General features: G+C 45.7%; 2 protein-coding genes across 2 annotated transcripts; one reads left to right on the forward strand and one right to left on the reverse strand.

Moving 5' to 3' along the window:
* The first annotated feature begins 1276 nt into the window (after positions 1–1276).
* Positions 1277–5783, forward strand: klhl40a (kelch-like family member 40a). The gene is made up of 6 exons (XM_072668578.1): positions 1277–2464; positions 2812–2972; positions 3116–3223; positions 4250–4435; positions 4550–4699; positions 5201–5783. Exons 1-6 carry the CDS (start codon positions 1337–1339, stop codon positions 5310–5312), a joined length of 1845 nt encoding a protein of 614 aa, XP_072524679.1. The 5' UTR covers positions 1277–1336; the 3' UTR covers positions 5313–5783.
* On the reverse strand, positions 5588–17951 carry zbtb47a (zinc finger and BTB domain containing 47a). The gene is made up of 7 exons (XM_072668577.1): positions 17761–17951; positions 15453–15978; positions 13500–14275; positions 12863–13010; positions 12663–12778; positions 12333–12477; positions 5588–11670 (listed from the first exon to the last, which is right to left on the reverse strand). The coding sequence occupies exons 1-7, from the start codon at positions 17761–17763 to the stop codon at positions 11270–11272; spliced, it is 2115 nt and encodes a 704-aa protein (XP_072524678.1). The 5' UTR covers positions 17764–17951; the 3' UTR covers positions 5588–11269.
* Positions 17952–18416: the final 465 nt, after the last annotated feature.

The raw sequence follows: 18416 nt of genomic DNA on the forward strand, positions 1-18416 counted from the left end.
AGGCTAATAATTACTAAATACATGAGGTTCAGTGTCATAGTTAAAGCACAAAGGTACCTACTCGCCCCAAAGAGCCTGCAGTTTTTCCAAAGCTCTTCCTACCTTCAAGACACATCATCAGAAGGAACATGCACTATCTATACCTTATTGCCTGGGTTGCCCTGGCACTGAAGTGGTGGAACGAACGTCCCCTGGGTGTCCGAACGGCCTTCAAACACCGACTGAGGACCCACTTCTTCCAAGAGTACTTAGGCAGAGTGTAGTGTATGTGGAGTATTATGTATATAGGTATCCACACTGACTACTGTATTTGGCAGCAATACTAGCTTTGCGTATCTTTGGATTCTGGCCTAACTTAAAGCTAAGGACATTTTCTAATTGAATGGTGAAGCCGTCTGCTAAATGTAGGCATGTTTACAACAATGGCTCGATTCTGGCCCTTAAATTAATTTATTTGTATGACCTGAAACTCTTTCATTTATACTGGAGGCCCTTTCAAAAAGCAGTGTCACCACAAGGGAGAAATGACAGAAATTTGGATACTACACCACTGGGCTCAGCCTGTGAACTGCAGTTACCCTTGTTATCCTCCCTGAGAGGATTAACTGACACGTTTTTGTATTATTCTGTCACATGATTCAATATGGACAAATGCTTCAGTGAGAATGCCCTACGTCGGACTGTGTGTACCACAGGCAAAACAACAAGGTCAGTCAATAAGTCTGTACCTTCCACCAGCCACTGATTTTTTGGCTGGGTCATAGAACAATGGAAAGAGTGCTTTGTCAACACTGCAGTGTATTTACTGTACGTAATACTTTATAAATAATCTCATGTAAATCTGCATTATGAGGTGCTGAGGTTTCTATATAACCTGCCAACAGTCTTCAACAGTCTCCTGGTCAGTAACGGCAGGATGTTCTGTACATAGATCTGATCTGATCTGTTGGTCTGTTGTACTTTCCTCATTTAGAAGACCCGTCAACTGTGTACCCTCCCGACAAAAACACTGTTGTGATGGTCTTCTTTGGCAACACGTCAGCTGTCGATGTGGCCATGTGGTAAAGATGGCGGAGGAGGCGGGGGAGGGACCAAGATAAGAAGACTCAAATGTCAGCCACTCCAAATGTGAGTCCCACAGCTTTGCTCAGGCCTAAAAATAAACACACCGCTGACGGCCCATGACAGCTGATAGGAGAAGCCACACCACGTCGCCAGCCTCCATTTCTCTCTCTTTGGGTCACGCAGTTAATACAATCAGTCCAGCAGTGGGAGAGGAGACACAGACCCTCCTACTTGCCATATCTCGCTAACGCGCCAGGAAAACTTTGACAAGATGGCCGCCGAGCCAGTGGACCCAGTGACGGAGCCACGGATGTTCCAGCAGACCCTCCTGCAAGATGGGCTCTGTGAACTCCTGGAGAACGACAAGTTTGTGGACTGCGTCCTGAAGATCAAGGACCGGGAGTTCCCATGCCACAGGCTGGTGCTGGCTGCTAGCAGCCCCTACTTCAAAGCCATGTTCCTCTCCGACATGGAAGAGAGCAAGAAACGAGAGGTTGTGCTGCAAGATGTGGAACCGAGCATCATGGGCATGATCCTGAGGTACATCTACACTTCTGACATCAACCTGACCGAGCAGAATGTCCAGGACATCTTCACGGTGGCTAACATGTACCAGATTCCTTCGATCTTCAGTGTCTGCATGTCTTACCTGGAGCAGAAGATGGTCCTGAGCAACTGCCTGGCCATCTTGAGGCTGGGGTTGCTCCTGGAGTGCCCTAGGCTGGCCGCCAAAGCGCGGGACTTCGTCTGCGACCGCTTTGAGCTCATCGTCCGGGACCAGGACTTCCACCAGCTGGGCTCTGCGGAACTGGCCGCCATCATTACCTGCGATTCCCTGAATGTGGAGAAAGAAGAGACGGTCTTTGAGGCTCTGATGGAATGGGTCGAGTACGATCCGAGGGAGCGGCTGAAGGACCTGCCAGACCTCCTGCACTGCGTGCGGTTCCGCCTGATGCCTCCAGTTTACTTCAAGGAGAAAGTCGAGGGGCACAAGTTGATCAGACCCAACCAGGAGATCAAGAAAGAGCTGCAGCTAATCAAGGATGCGCAAAAAGGGCTGATGCCTAAGGCCCAAAAGTCATCAAGCAAGAAGGCAGGAGCTGCAGAGGCTGGGGAGGAAGAAGACTGGGATGAGGAGGAAGAGGGCCTGCTTCCAGGGATCCTGAACAACAACCCGCGTTTCGGGATGTTTCAAACGGACCTAATTCTGATGATTAGTAACACGGGGACAGTTGCCTATGACCCTGCTGAAAATGAATGCTACCTGGCGTCCTCGTCAACCGAGATCCCCAAAAACCACTGCAGTTTGGTAACCAAGGAGAATCAGATCTTTGTGGCTGGAGGTCTTGTATACAACGAGCAGAACACAGAGAACCCCTTCAGCTCTTACTTCCTACAGGTAACGTCATGGGAAAGCTATTACTCGTCTTATTCCGCATCTTGTACCATCCCTAATTTTGTCTGCATCACAAATACATATACTATGCCATGCATCACAGGCTCTAAACACATGGTGACTCATCCATGGCTCATCAGGGACTAACATGCTATGAAAACAGCTGTAGCTCATCTGTCATTATTGTCTATATTTATCCCGATTTACTTTGATGCCATTACCTTGTTCTAAATGTCACAGATAATCGTTGTTGTACCCAGCTTGGAAGTAGAGGGATGCAAATGTTCACAGGGAAGAACAGCAAAGCTAATTTGTATGCCGTACGCCGTCTCCTCTTCTCTCTCGGCCAGTTTGACCCCATGAGCTGTGAATGGCTTGGGATGCCCTCTCTGCCCAACCCCCGCTGCCTCTTCGGGCTGGCCGAGGCCCAGAATTCCATCTTTGTTGTGGGTGGAAAGGAGCTGAAAGAGGGAGAACGCGCATTAGACTCTGTGATGATCTACGACAGGCAGTGAGTAAAGCCGCTGTGTCTTCTTACTAATAGAATAAACGTCCCATCAATCGATTTCTCGTCCAATTCCAGTACGTAGGCCGTAGATCGTGATGAAACCTCTTCACGAGTTTTGAATATCGCTGTGTTTGTTCTTCTTACAGATCATTCAAATGGGGAGAGTCAGACCCTCTTCCATACACAGTCTACGGGCACGGCACCGTCTCCCATAATGGGCTCGTCTACGTACTGGGAGGAAAGTCCGAAAGCAAGTGCGTCTGTCTTCATTGTCCATTCTTTATTGTACAGCCAGGGCCGCCTCTTGGCACTGTGCAGTTGGTACTGAGCCAGCAGCGTTCCTGAGCATTTTTAGATGAAGAACTCCCAGAACTAAAACACTACCGTTCAAAAGTTTGGATAATAAGATCCAACTTTTAAATGGAACATCCTTAAAAAAGGCGGGCTTCTTCAAGGGTTCCTTAATAAAAGCAGTGGTTCCATACTGAACCTGATCCTTCACAACTGGGCTCCGCCAGGCTAATAGTTCTTCTTATACAAGTAAAACTCTTTTAGAGGGTTTCTTAAAGAACCTCAAAGAAATCTTTCGAAGAATTAAATAACCCTTTTTTTAGAATGTACCACTATTACACGTCTTTGAGACCTTTTGGGGATTCTTCAGCCCTTTAAGTACACTTGTTCTTCTAAAAAAACACTGTATGTTCCTTAAAAGCACCATAAGTCAGTTTTAAACTGAAGAACCTCCAAAGGTTCCTTGAGGACACTTTGAACATACTGTTCATAGTGCACTGTAACAACCTACCATCTTAGAAAAGAGGGTTCCTTGTAGGTTCCTAAGTGAAGGCAATGTTGCAATGAAGAACCATGACCTCTCAAAGAACACTTTGAAAGATTTAATGGTTCTTTGCCTGGTTACATGGTTCTTTATATACAAGGAAACCCTCTTTTAGATGGTTTTTAAGGAACCTTTGAAGGTTCCAAATGCCACCAAGATATATAGAAACTATAAAGAACTCTTGTTACTTAGAACGTAGTGAGCATACTGTACATAGTGTTCTTTAACAGTTGAAAGGGGCTGAAGGGGTTCTTCATAGGGTCTTAAGTAAAGGCAGTGGTTCTGTGTGGAAACACTGTATCTCTCAAACCCCTTTGAAGGTTTAAATGGTTGAAATTAATGAAAAAATGGCCGTCTTTCAGTACTACATATAGAACCTTGAATTCTGCTTAGAGTGTATTTGGAGGTCATGCCCTCACCTAAAGTGCTTTCTGTTATGTGAAAGGAAGTGCCTACGGAGAGTGTGTGTCTACAACCCCACCAAGTTTGAGTGGAAGGAGCTGGCCCCCATGAAAACTGCCCGCTCTCTGTTTGGCGTCGCCACCCACAAGAACAAGATCTACGTGGTCACTGGGGTCACAGACAGCGGCCTGACCAGCAGCTCAGAGGTGTACGACATTGCCAGCAACACGTGAGTTACACTCGTCTAGTGCTCTGGCGGCCTTATCTTAATGACCTTAACGTTGACCTCCAACGTTTCCATGGGATCCCTTAAAAAAGATCTGCCATCTGTCTGACGTTACAGGTGGTCAGAGTTCACCGAGTTCCCCCAGGAGAGAAGCTCCCTGAACCTGACTGAGCTGGCTGGGTGTCTGTACGCTGTTGGAGGCTTCGCCATGATGCCCAACGACACCACCGAGAAGATGGAACCCACAGAGATGAATGATATCTGGAGGTCCGTGTCTGGTATAAACCAGGGGGCCATGGAGGGCTGTATGTACTCTGTATGTATGATGATAGATCAGCCAGAACATTAAAACCACTAATCAGTGAAATTAATTACATTATCTGGTACCAATGTCACCTGTCAAAAGGTAGGTAGCAAGTGAACGGTCTTGACCAGTTCTTGTGTTGGAAGCAGAGGGAAATGGGCATTGGGGTAGCTAGACTGGGTCAGAACATCTCCAAAACATCAGGTAGGTCTTGTGGGATGTTCCACAAGTGCTCCAAGGAGAAACAACCAACCGGTGACCCTGCATTTCCAATGCACAGCGTACAGGACTTTGATTAAGTGCTAACACTGATCTTGGTACCATATACCACAGAACACCTTCAGAGGTCTTGTGAAGTCTAACAAAACATGCCATATACTGCATAGGCAGGTGGTTTTAATGTACTGGCTGATCGTTGTAGTGTAGCGTAGTGTATTAACACTATGATGAACTGTGCCTCACAGGTTTGATGAAGAGGAGAACTGCTGGAACGGGATGCTGAGGGAAATCGGCTACGCTGAAGGAGCCACAGTATTAGGAGTGCACCTCAATGCTTTGCGACTTACCAAGATGTGATCAACGGCACAAGCTAACGGACTTAGACTGTACATACAGGTTTTTTTTTGGTGTGTGTGTACGTGTGTGTTTAACCTGACCACAACAACAAGAAGCTTCAATGATCACATTTTAGTGCACCTATTTTCTGAAGTTACTGGACAGACTTCTTGGACAGACTGGTTGCAAAGGCCGGCCAGCAGGGGGAGACAAAGAATGGACCACTACAGTGCTGCAGGATCTCACAGCGTGGAAACGTGAACTCTGGGTGAACTTGTGGGCCGCAGGAAAGTGTATTTGTATTGTTAACACCTTTATTTGAGTTATGCTGGATTGGAAGATGAAAAAAACAACAACTCAAAAGTAACGAAGGGTTACAATGTGTGTACTGACATCACAAACAGACGGAAATACAGAAAGCTGGTGGAAATACAGATATATATATATATCCGTATGCCATCCATAAAACCTGCATGAATAATATGAATGACACTGACAGTCTTAATATGTGTAAACTAATGAAAATGAAAGAACAGAGCATTTAGTGCTGATCAATAACAAAAAAACAGACGTAATTATTTCTGGAATAAACAAGGATGGGCGTCCCGTTAGGTTTCTACAGATGTAACAGGACAGGAGGACAGTAGCAGACGGAATACAGACCAGTATAAACATCACCTTTAGGTTCGATCCTCTCTACAAATGGTTTCCTTTCATGTAACAACACAACAGTAACTTCGGACGTACCAGCATCACTACAGAAACACCTCAAACTGTCCATTTTCTCACCTTATCTAATAGCGTTATTGACAGGGAACTGGTTGACATTAACGAAACACAACAAACCAACCAACAGTTTACATACTGAGCCTTTTTTCCCCATCACATTTCCCACCCAGAACTGATAAAGCAGCAAAAATGAACCACTCATGGCATAGGATTATACTTCCTAGCAGCTAGGCTTAAAGGGGAAATCCAACGACCATGCAAAATGTCTGCTTATTTACATGGTTAGGATGTGAACGAAGTCCTTCAGAGTGGTTTGGTGTGAAATGCTTCGTTTTCGAGAAACTCACCGAGTCAGATTTGTTCACAGTGGCAGTGAATGGAACCAGACGCCTCAAGAGTTTAGCGCGTCTAAAAAAAATTGCAGTTTTCACACCAAATTGAAAATGTAAATGGTGTATTTAGCTTGAGACATTGTTTTAGAATAGTTTTTAAGAATATTTTGGGCCTAAAATGCATCATTCATAAAATCAATTTGTGGTGGAGGGATATATGCAGGGCGCTGTGAGGCAAAATAGTCCCTGAATTAAATTTTTATTTTAGATTTAGCACTATTTTAACATTGTCAGCATTACATATAAAAATATTTAAATTACACACAAGACACATGTAGGTTTACTGGATAGCAAATACAATGGCTGTATTTGTGTTGGAAATAGGGGGACCCCTGGTCAGTGCTGGTCCATTCACCAGCACAGTAAAGCGATTAGAGTCGGTAGGTTTCTCTACATAAATGAACCATTTCACACCAAACCCCACTCGGAATGACTGATCTTCACAAATGGTGAAGATGAAGATGGTGGAATTCCCCACAAACAGTACAGGCCTTTGTTTGAAGTACACATAGATTACTGATTGCAACAGTTTGACCATTATAAGCTTATAAGAAGGGAAGTCCAAAGGTCAAAATCTGGAAAATCGTATAGAGCACATCTGCTCCATGTTCTGCTACTACATTTGTATCTGGGCTACAACAGTGGTTCCCTGGAGAACCCCCTGTTTACCCTCCTCCCAACACTCCTGCTAATTCAACTAATCAGCTAATTTACAAGCCCTTTCTGAAACGAAGGTTGTGTCTTAGTGCAGGAAAACCACTGAATGTGCAGGGCAGGGGGTCCTTTAGGATCAGGGTTTGAGAACCAATGGTTTACCAGACTAGTGAAACACATAACTGGGTACAGCACATGGTAAAACAGCTATTTTAAAGTGCCTACTGCAGTGGCTCTCAGGTTTCTGCCTGGGGAGTCACATAAACTACAGTCAGGTCCATAAGTATTTGGACAGTGACACCACCACATCTGTTCAAATATTAATGGACCTGCCTGGATTGGTTGGGCCTGATTTTACAGATTATACACCAGTTGTAGGAACACTGAATGTTAGTGTTCTGTAAAAGGTGCTACAAAAATGCACAATACGGGGTTAATATCCAGCGTGTGGCTGCCTAGTGAAGAGCAGACAGGGTAGAAAGCAGCCAATCAGAGGCTGTTCTGCTTTATGTGTTGTTGCGCGCACACACACACACACACAAATTATTTATGACAATTTTGCTGGTCCAATCCTATTCAAACCCTGGCTAGTACGCCCTCTAGCACCCTCTAGAGCCTGTTAATGGGGGGAGCAGAACTAACTAATGAATAGACTGATAAAACAATGACTTCTTAATTTAAATTTTAATTAATTCATTAATGCTCCATGAGTTTTGCAGAAAATCACGCTTTTGCTGTTGCAGCCCTGGCTGATACGCCCTCTAGAGGTTAAAATTTTCTCAATTAATAATTAAATAGATTTTAGATGAGATAGATTTCTTCCACTATTACATTTTGGTGGGCGGCAACCAGTGGAGGGTGCATCCACAATCAGAAGATTGTGGCCCACCACAATGTAAGAGTGAGTAAAATCCCCTGTATTTTATCATCAACTGAGAAATTCCCAACCTCTAGAGGGCACAATAGCCAACATTGGAACAGCAAAATTGTAATTAATTGCCTCTGATTGGCTTCTTTCTGCCCTGCCTGCACTTCACTAGGCCCCACGTGCTCTGCATGCTGGTTATCAACCCCGTAACGTCCTTCACATTCAAACAGAACGGACTTACTGCACCACATTACACATAGCTACATCCATTTAACAGCCAGCAAGAAAACTCTAAATAAAAAAATATTAGTACTGAATAAAAGTAGATGCATTTAGTACTATTTAACTCCAGTCTGCTTTGAGGAATGTGGGGTAGATTGAAATTGCCTTGGCCCTGGTGTTAAAGATAGTCCTTCGCATTCTTAGCCAAACACCAACCCCAACAATACAGAAATGCTTATAATAAGGTGCAGGAAACTTTGAGCAAGCCAGAGAGGGCACTGATCTGATAGCAGGTATCGGGATCAGTTCAAGATCAGGAAAACAATCATCACAAAAAATAACAGCTGACAAATACAATCAAAAATACTGAACTTGCCTGGATGTTGCCTGGATAAACAGCTACATTTATAGACCATTATAAACATTTCAGTGGAAAACACTGGAATCAATTTTGTGTCAAAAAGAAAAACGAAAAGGAAAATCCATCCTTTTTATCTGAAACTTGACCTTCACCTCCTTCTGAGCACATCTCCACCAACTCCATAAAGCACAAACCCCCAGTTACAATCATTCACTTTTAAAGGAATAGTTTGGCGACCAATCAAATGAACATGATTGACCGCTGCCACCACATGCAGTCAAACAGCCAAGACAGGTTTGGTATCTGACATTTGCTTCTTACGTTCAGAATGGGAGATGCTAGGCTAACGTTGCTAACAAACACTGGTCTCAGACTGTCACCAATCTCATCTCTGTTTAGGTCTTCAGTTGTTTTAAACAGACAGAATCATGTGGTTTAGAAGATGGATTGACCTACTTTAGTCGATAAACACAAAAATAAACCCCTCGGAGATGAATAGCAGTCAAAATCGTAAGAAACTGGAGCTACTTTTGCCTCAGGACAGTTTGCTGTATGGCATCACTCTGCGCATTGTAGTTCTATTTGAAAGTTTTGCGACTAGTTCGTGTAGCTTTTCAGTAGATTTCTGAAGCAAAAGAAATACATCGTACATTTTGTACAGAAGAAACTGGCGAAGGCCTGAATCCAACGTTTAAATTTGTTAAAGTTTGTTCTTAAAAAATGTAAAGAAATGACGCTTTGAGCAAACTGAGACATTTGTGCGAATGTACTTAGAAAATGGAAATAGTGACCGTCTGAGACCCATGTTTGTTAGCAATGTTAGCCTAGCATCTCCTATTGTAAACAAAAGGAGCACACAACAGATACCAAACGCTAATCTGCTTTTTTTTCGCTAAACTGATCCTTTAAAAACCTTCAGTACGAAAACAGACTCCACGATCATACGGGTCACATTTCCAGACGTTGTTTATAGACTGCATGTTGAATGAGGACTGCATTTCAATGTAGGCTTTTCGTGAAATGCTAAAACATCTGTCAAACATCTGTGATGCTAGACAAGTGATGTCATTAACTATAGCTAGAACTCTGTAGTATACTGAATATATATTTATACTGCAAATAGAGCTATAATTTCATAAATACCTCAAGGTTAGTTTTAGTGTCAGTTGTTTTATGTAATATTTTACATTTGAGATATATATATATATATATGTATATGTATATGGTAATACCAAAATTGGCACAGGTGATTTTCACTTTATAAAAAGACGACGTAATGTTTTCCCTCTAGCTGTACAGATTACATAACAGGAGAGATGGATGGTGTACAGAGTTTATATACACACATGTTAGGGATGAGCATGAAAAATTAAGCGTTTGAGATCAGTTGAGATGGATGCAGAGGTTGAGGCTTTTGGAGCTGATCTGTAATTTAAATCCATGGCATCTGGCTGACACCATTATCCAGAGCGACTTACAGCTGAATGAGGCTGCAGAGGTAGGCGGGTAGTGGATATAGCACTAGGAGTCTTGCCCAAAGACTCTTATTGATATTGAGCCCCTGAGACTCCCAGTCTGGCCTGTAGAGTGTAATCTGGTGTGTTTATACAAGATTGGTAATAACTTGATGATGGGGCTATAAATACCTGCGGGGTGTGTGACGGGCTCAGACACTGAGAATAGGTGGTACAGTGCAGTGAGTGTCTTGTTGGATGTGTGGAAAATGGGTCGCAAAGCAGACGTGATTGCATTTAAAAGGAAGTAGCTGAGTTGACAAGTGTGTGGAAGCAGACAGTCATACAGGTCTACCAGCAGGGGCAGATTTCCAGTCTACAGAAAATTCTCAAAAGAAGTTTGGCCGAAAAACAAAGCTGACAGACAGGGACAGCCAATGTGTTTCGACGGCTTGTGATTAAAAAATGGCTTCGCTTGCAGGCAAGAACTGCTTTTAGATGTCAGCGCAGGTTCTTCATCATCAATGTTTGAAAGAACACTCCACAAGGAACTGCAGGGAGGAGGCCTTTGCAATTTCCTGTAGACTGGGATTTCTGCCGCTGCTGGTAGACCAGTATGACCGTATGCTTCCATACACCTGCCGATTCTGCTACTTCCTTCACACTATGGTTTTTGGCACGTCCAAATTCAACCAGCAGAATAAGGCGCTGTCACTACGACCAAAGGGTTGCTAGTTCGAATCCTGGTCATGCTGCTAGCAATCGACACCCGGTGCCACTTAGCTCTCTCCAGGGTGGGTAGATGCTGGCCGGAACTGGCGTCTGCCGATTTATGCATCAGAGCTGGGTACATGGCTCTTTCCTCTGAACGCGCTGGTGCCAACACATCAGCGGCAGTTAGGAAAAGAGGCCCTGGCTGGCTGTGCATGTGTTCTTCACCCTCCTAGTGTTGGGAGCATTGCAATGTGATGTGATGGGGGAGAATATGTACGGGTTGGGTGATTGGTGATCCAAATTGGGGAGAAAATGCTTACAAACTTGCCCCACCTGTTAATGCAAATGAGTGCATTAATGGGCGGGGCATAGACAGGTTAATTACTGTAGCAGCCTAAATTAACGGACATGTTTAATAGTTAATATCTAAATGCTGTTAGCGGCCAATGATGCTTTTCTGAAGGCTGATCAATTCACTGTCCAACTTTTGACATATACTGCAAATGCCCATCCCTAATACACACACAAATAAAAGCATGTTACACAAGAAGTACCTGGAGTTGGAACGGAACACAGAACATTAGCTAGGCCTCGCTAGAGTCGGTCCTTGCGGTGGGGAACAGAGGTGCCAGCAGGTGCGAGTGTGAGGGGTACTGTGGCAATACTGCTGCTGGATGAGCAGATAGGCCACCGGAGTCTTTACAAGGCTCCGTCTCCACCGGAAATGAAGGGACCTGACTGGTAGCAACTTGACTGGTAATGGGGGCAGGGTCATACTCAGGGAGATGGGCCTCCGGGGCTGGTGGGTTGTTGACCGGAAAGCACTTTTCTCGGTGGGCTTTGAGCATGTTGGAGAAGCGGAAGCGCTGGCCACACGTCTCGCACGGGTATGGCTTCTCTCCGGTGTGAGTGCGCCGGTGCCGCTTCATGTTGGGCCGGCTGGTGAAGCTCTTGCCACAGATCTCGCAAATGTACGGCTTTTCACCTAGGACAGGCAAAGGCAAACCATCAGCAGGGAAACTGTACAAATGCAGACTAGGGCCTCCCTCAACTCTCAAAATAGCCTGTTCACACAAGGCAGGTTGGGTCCATGGATTCATGCTGATGGTGCCAATGTTTGACCCTACCATCTGTGTTCCTCAGCAGAAATCGAGAGTCATCACACCAGGTTATGTTTTGGTGAGCTTGTGCTGAGCCACTGCAGCCTCAGCTTTGTGTGCTCGGCTGACAGAAGTGGAACCTGACGTAGTCCTCTGCTGTTGTAACTCATCCAATTCAAGGTTGGACGTACAGAGTATGTTGCCGGACAGAGTGGTTATCTGAGTTATTGAAGCCTTTCTGCCAGCTCCAACCAGTCTGATCATTGTCTGTTGACCTCTCTCATCAACAAGGTGTTTCTGTCTGCAGAACTGCAGAGCAGCAGAGCTGCCGCTCACTGGAGGTGTTTTCTTTAGTACCCCATTGTGAGTAACTCTAGACTCTGCTGTGGTAAAAATACCAGGAAATCCTCTGTTCTAGAAATCCAGCCTAAGCCAGCCAGCAATTATGCCACGCTCAATATGCTCGAGACCAAGCTATACACAAGCTATAGCACAAATGAACTGAATGGTTCATGGTTCTGGCTTGAACGGAGTGTGCAAATCTTACCTGTGTGGGTTTTCATGTGCTCGTCGAAGTACTGCTTCATGTTGAAGTCCTTGCCGCACCACTGGCACATGAACTGCTTGTGTCCGATGTGGATGCTCATATGAGATCGCAGCTGGTACTTATACTGGAAACGCTCGTTGCAGTTCTGCAAAACACGGATTCATGAAATCTTTAATCCTTTAAGAAGTACGGTCCAACCACCAGTGGGATTTGCGGGCCCACCAGGCCGTACAGGTCCGACCGTCACGCAACAATCAGCTTAACCCCACTAGTTCATTTAGCAGCATGTATTTTGGGGGATTTTGTGAAAAGCCAGGGGAATGCTTTTACCTCACACCTGAAGGGCTTCTCTCCTGAATGCTGGAGGAAGTGGACTTTCAGAGACATGCTCCTTTTGAAGGATTTCCCACACGTCTCACAGGTGAAGGGCATCTCCTTTGTGTGAGCTGAAAGCACAGACAACAGGTTAGGAGACTTCTGAAGCCAGACTAAAGAAACCGGACAGTCAAAAGACCATTAGCGTAACTCACCGATCATGTGCTTGCGAACATGAGCCATGGTGAAGAACTTTTTCTCGCATATCTCGCAGGTGAACTTCTTCTCGGCATAGCCATGGACAATTTTATTGTGCTCATGCAGGGACCAAAGCTTCTTGAAGTCTTTGCCACATGTGAGACACTGCGGGAGAGATGAAAATAGTACTCGGCCTCAGATCAGCAATTATTCATGTGTTTAAGGTGTCATTGTTATATGCACTATATGGACAACAGTATGGGGACACCTGCTCATTCTTTATTTCTTCTAAAACCAAGGGTATTAAAAAGAGTTTATCCTGCTTTTGCTGGAGTAACTGTCTCTACTGCCCAGGCAAAAAGGCTTTCTACCAAATTCTGGAGGAGAATTTGATTATATTTAGTGACAAGAGCATTACTGAGGTCCTCAACTCATCCCAACAGTATTGGATGGAGCACTATCCATCATTCCAGAGAACACAGTTCTTCCACTGCTCCACAGCTCAATGTTGGGGTGCTTTATACCCTTCCTCTAGCCCACACCTGGCATTAGGCAGCATGGTGCCAATAGGTTCATGTTTATCTGCTCCAGAGAGGCCTATACAGACATTTCATACTGGTCAGCTAAGCAGTGTGTGTGTGTATGTGTGTGTACCTGAATGTTCTTCTCACAGTCCGTCTGCTGATGCAGTACCAGCTCACTGTTCAGCAGAAAGCGCTTGCCACACTTGTCACACACCTGCATGTGACTATGTGCCATGCTCGCATGCTTCTCCATGTCCCAGCCATTGGTGAAGACCCGCGGGCATCTCGTGCAGGGAAAGCTCCGCCTTTCCTCCACTGGTGCATCCGGCCCAAACCCCTCCTCTTCCTCTAACTCTTCATCATCTCGACCACTCCCACCTCCACTCAAGCCCCGCTTCACTCTCATGCTCGTTCTCATAGCAACTGTCGCCATGGTGTCCATGGGGGTGTGTCTCCCTTGCCTGCAGGGTCTCTGAGGGAGGAACTTGGGCAGACTGACGTCACAATGCGCCACCTCCCCCACCTCGTCCTCACTGGTACCTCCAAGCACCTCGTCCTCAACTTCGCTTTGATCGTCCTCTTCCACCGAGTCCCTGTTGTCCTTCTCCTCCATCTTCTCGAAGCCAGATGGATTCGCGGCAGGGGACGAGCTGCCCCCCTCTAGACCTTTGGATACATTGAGGGTCTGGTTGTTCAAATTGAGCTCCACAATGATCTGCTCTCTGTTGAACGCTGCAAGGTCTTCAGAGTCCCTCGTCGCCTCCACTTTGCCCTCCACCTTACACACCTGTCCCGCCTGCCCATCTCCAATCTGGACAGCGTACGGGCTCCTCTCGCTTTTCCCTGCGAAGATCTTGGCGCTGGATGGGTCCTGCTCCTGCTTGATCTCCACGTAGAAACTGGAACCTGGGTCAAAGGCATGAAACAAATAATTCTTTAAATCAAACATTTGACGCTTGAATCTGAGAGGGTCGGTCAGTCATTTTACAAGGACCGGTGCAAAATCTTTATGCTGGTCTGGCTCCTCAAGACTTTATGGGCAAGCTTCCCAGAGAGGGATTAAGGCTATCCTTAGACTACACAGCATTCTGAATGGAGATTTTTCCAAATATAGTCCATAACTAGGCTTAATCCCAGTCTTGGAAACTGGCCCTATATTTTCTATTTATTGAACCGTGCCAAAAAGTCAGAGATCAGCCTTTATTTATATAATTTTCAGTCAAAACCATAAATCATTCAGGAGCTATTTCTGAAAAGATACAGATATATTAATATTATTATATTATTAAAATTCTATGAAAAAACTGAAGTTTCCAAAAATGCTGCAGGATACAAGACCTGGTCATCCACCAGCACTGCCCCCATCAGATAAACACTTGAAACTTTTCTTTTTTCATAATTTGTTTGTTGAATTATTCCCTTTTTCTCTCAATTTGGTTCTGGCAATTAACCCACCTGTTCGTATCTCCACTTAGCACTAGCAATGCTCCAGACACTGGCCCTTTAGGGATTGTAACATGCAATGCCAGCCACTGCCTCTTTTCAAACCGCTGCCAGTGCGGCATCACCGGCCAGCCCACATGCTCGGTTGATGACGCTGGGTCCCCCAGTTATGGAGAAACATAGAATTTCTGTGGTATCAACTAGTAAATTTCTGATATTGTGACATCCCTAATGTGCAGCTGATCAAGAAGCTCTTGCTGAGATGAGCGAACAGACAAATCAAGCTGTTCAAGCTGCTGCTGCTATCAGAACAAGAGTCCAGACCTCAACATCATTGAAAGTGTTTGGGATGATTTAGATGATGAACATAAAATTATCCTAAACTTCCAGGACTGAGCTTAGGTTCCCTGCCAATTTCAGCAGAAACACTGGACGTGAGTCTCCTGAGAAAGATGGAGGCTGTAACAAAGGTAAAGGTGGAGCTCTAAACAGTCAAACATCTGATATTGGAGTTAGATGTTAAGACTTCTGTGTCATTGTTTGTCCAAAAGCTAAATGAAGGGTGGTCTCTGACTTTTACCTCTGACAAAATTTGGACATTGAATAACACACAAAAAAAACCCGCACTGCCCGGCCCTACCAGCAGAGCCCGCCAAGCCGCAGCTTCCGCTGCTGCTGTTGCCGTTGCTCCAGGCTTTGCTGCTGGCGTCCTGCTGCTCTGCGGTGGTGGCAGGCCGGGCATGCAGTGAGCCACGGGACATCAGCTCTCGGCAGGACGATGCGATGTTGCTCATCTGCAGCACGGTGGCGGCGCGGAGCACGTCCTGCGCGTTCCCGCTGTTCACCAGCAGCTTGGAGGTGTAGATGAAGTTGAGGATCTGCAGTAGGCCCTGTGGCCGGAGCGCCTCCAGCGACAGCTCCACGCGCTGCAGCTCCTTGCTGGAGGCGAAGAGCGAGTGGAAGAAGGGGCTGTAGGCCGCCAGCACGCCTTTGTGGGCCTGGAAGGTGGTCTTGTGGCGCAGCAGCACAATGTCCACGTCGCACAGGTCCGGCTGCAGCAGCCGCTGCTCATTCAGGCGGTCCATCAGGAAGGTACAGTGGAGGGCCACATCCTCCACCACAGAGTACTCCACGGATGGGTGGTCAGCAGTCTTCTCCACTATCAGCTAAAGAGGGACGCAGTGATTAGCATGTATCCTCTATTGTTATGTACTGTAGTATCTATGTACTATTTATACACAGTGATCAGCCATAACATTAGTACAACCGACAATGGCTTCATCTGTCAAGGTGTGGGATCTACACATTAGGCAGCGAGTGAACAGTCAGTTCTTGAAGGTGATGCTGGTGTTGGAAGCATTTCCAAAGCACCTGCTCCTAACGTCTTGGTGCCAGATACCACAGGACACCTTCAGAGGTCCGCTGTGGTGGCACAAGGGGACCTACTCAATATTTGGCAGATGGTACTAATGTTATGGCTGATCAGTATATTGTCTTTTGTTATTCTTTAAGCAGGACTAGGCCGAACACCTTGCATTTAACTAACAGGCTACTCTTGGCTTACCTACTGGAGTTAGGCCAGAGGGAATAAACAATAATTAGCATGATCCTTAATAATAATGATCATTTTCCATATTCTTAATGTGTCTGTGATGTTAATTACTGACTATTATTATTCAGTAATAACACAGAAAACATTCAGTGCATTCTAAGAAAACTGCTATTCTTAAATTACACTGGTAACAAATGCCTGTCAGGAATCACTGGAGGTTTTATTGGGCATCGGAGCATAAATAAAAATAAATATGAACAAAAATAAACAATAATTCCTGTGATCTTTCATGCGTCTACCATCAACACTTCAAAGCAAATGACTTATCTGAAGCTCAGCATTTTGTAACTTATGAAGAATCATAAAAGTTAATAGGCCACAGCATGTTCCACAGCATAGCAACAGCCTAGCAACTGCATAGCAACCACCTGGTTAATACAACTGTTAAACAACTGCAAGGCAACCACCTGGGACACCATGGCACCTGCTTTCCAACAGCATGACATCTAGGAACTAGGAACAGCTTAGGAACACCATGCAACCGCATGGCAACCACAATGATCACAATAGCACCTGCTCAGCAACAGCATAGCAACCACCTAAGACACCACAGCAACTATACCGTCACTATCAGGTGAAAACATCATAACTCCTAATGGGCAGCTTTATAAGAGACAGAAAAAACCTATTAAACATTAATATATTGCACATTACAGCGTTTCTATTGGTCCATTCTTCGTGAAATTTGGACACAATGTAAAGAACAACTGCCAGTAAAAATGTAACTGTAAGGGAGTGATTATGATGTTAATCCACACAAACATCATAGATGTATCTCCCAACCTTTCACACTTCAGAAAACCGATAAAAAAATATCGGAATATATATTATAAAAATTGATCGTGATCAGATGTGTGCTGTATCGTCCACCCTTTCAGAACTCACTGTTCTCCTAAACACAGAAAATTCCAAAAAGTTCCCTGAGAAGTTGAAAGTCTGGAAAAGCTGCGAAATCTATTGACTAGGCTGAAGACCCAACCAGGATGAACCTGAACCAGGCTAAACCTGGGCCAGGCCACCTGAAGCTGGATCTGAAGCTACAGGAGGACCAATTATGGACAGTCCTGGACGCACTCCCTCACTCTCAGCCACACACACACACACACACTGCCTGAGCACAGCTCAAAGACAAACGCCAGCAGAAGTTCCACAGTACTAAAGGCTGTGACACTGATGAACCATCAAGGTGAGCAGTGGGTTAGCCTTGCCCTGCCACAGCCACAGCCCTCACACCGGCGATGGGAAAGGTGCAAATCGGTCTGGCTGAGGCGCAGAGGCCTAACCGGGATTCCCAAATTCACAGAGCGACCAGAGCGAGGCTCTTCAAAGCGGCTACCATTGCGATCCAGTGGCGTTAGCTGCTGCGCAGGAGCTCCGTTTCCCCTCCTCAGGACTTGTGCTGCTCCTCTCCATGAACAGAAAGGCTACTCCTTGTATTTGAACGGCGTCCTTTGATTTGGACGTCGGTTCTTTCTCGCCATGTTTGCATGCAGAGTGATCGGCGGCTGCCTTTGGCGGAGGGCAAGTGGTGATTGGAGCTCCAAAATCATATGGGGCGCTCCGTCTGGAGCGTTAAAGCGACAGGGATGCCATAAACCAGGCGTGTGTGTTTTAGTGCAAGAGGCTTCAAAAATGAGGGGTTAGCTGGGGTGCCTCGGATTGGGGAGGGATGAGCAGGGCTGTGTTTGGAAGGACGGCGAGGACGGAACGCGTTAAAACGCACGTTTGTCCACGGCACCTGGGTGTGCTGTGCGCAGGCAGACTCCAGCACAGCGAGCGAGGCTGCTGCCGGGGTCAGCGAGTCCACAGCGGAGTGAACCGGTTCAGCACGACCGGCTCGCTGGATGTAGAGCCGCTAAGCTCCACACGGGGGCGGCAGAACACCGCGCACTAATTTCCCCCCGTTTCCCAATATCGGTCTTAAAGGAGCATTACGTGACATTTTCAACACTTTTCCTCATAATTAAATCGATAAGATGTTCGCAGTGTTAA

The sequence above is a fragment of the Salminus brasiliensis genome, chromosome 23 (genome assembly GCF_030463535.1).
Source record: "Salminus brasiliensis chromosome 23, fSalBra1.hap2, whole genome shotgun sequence".
Lineage (NCBI taxonomy): Eukaryota > Metazoa > Chordata > Actinopteri > Characiformes > Bryconidae > Salminus > Salminus brasiliensis.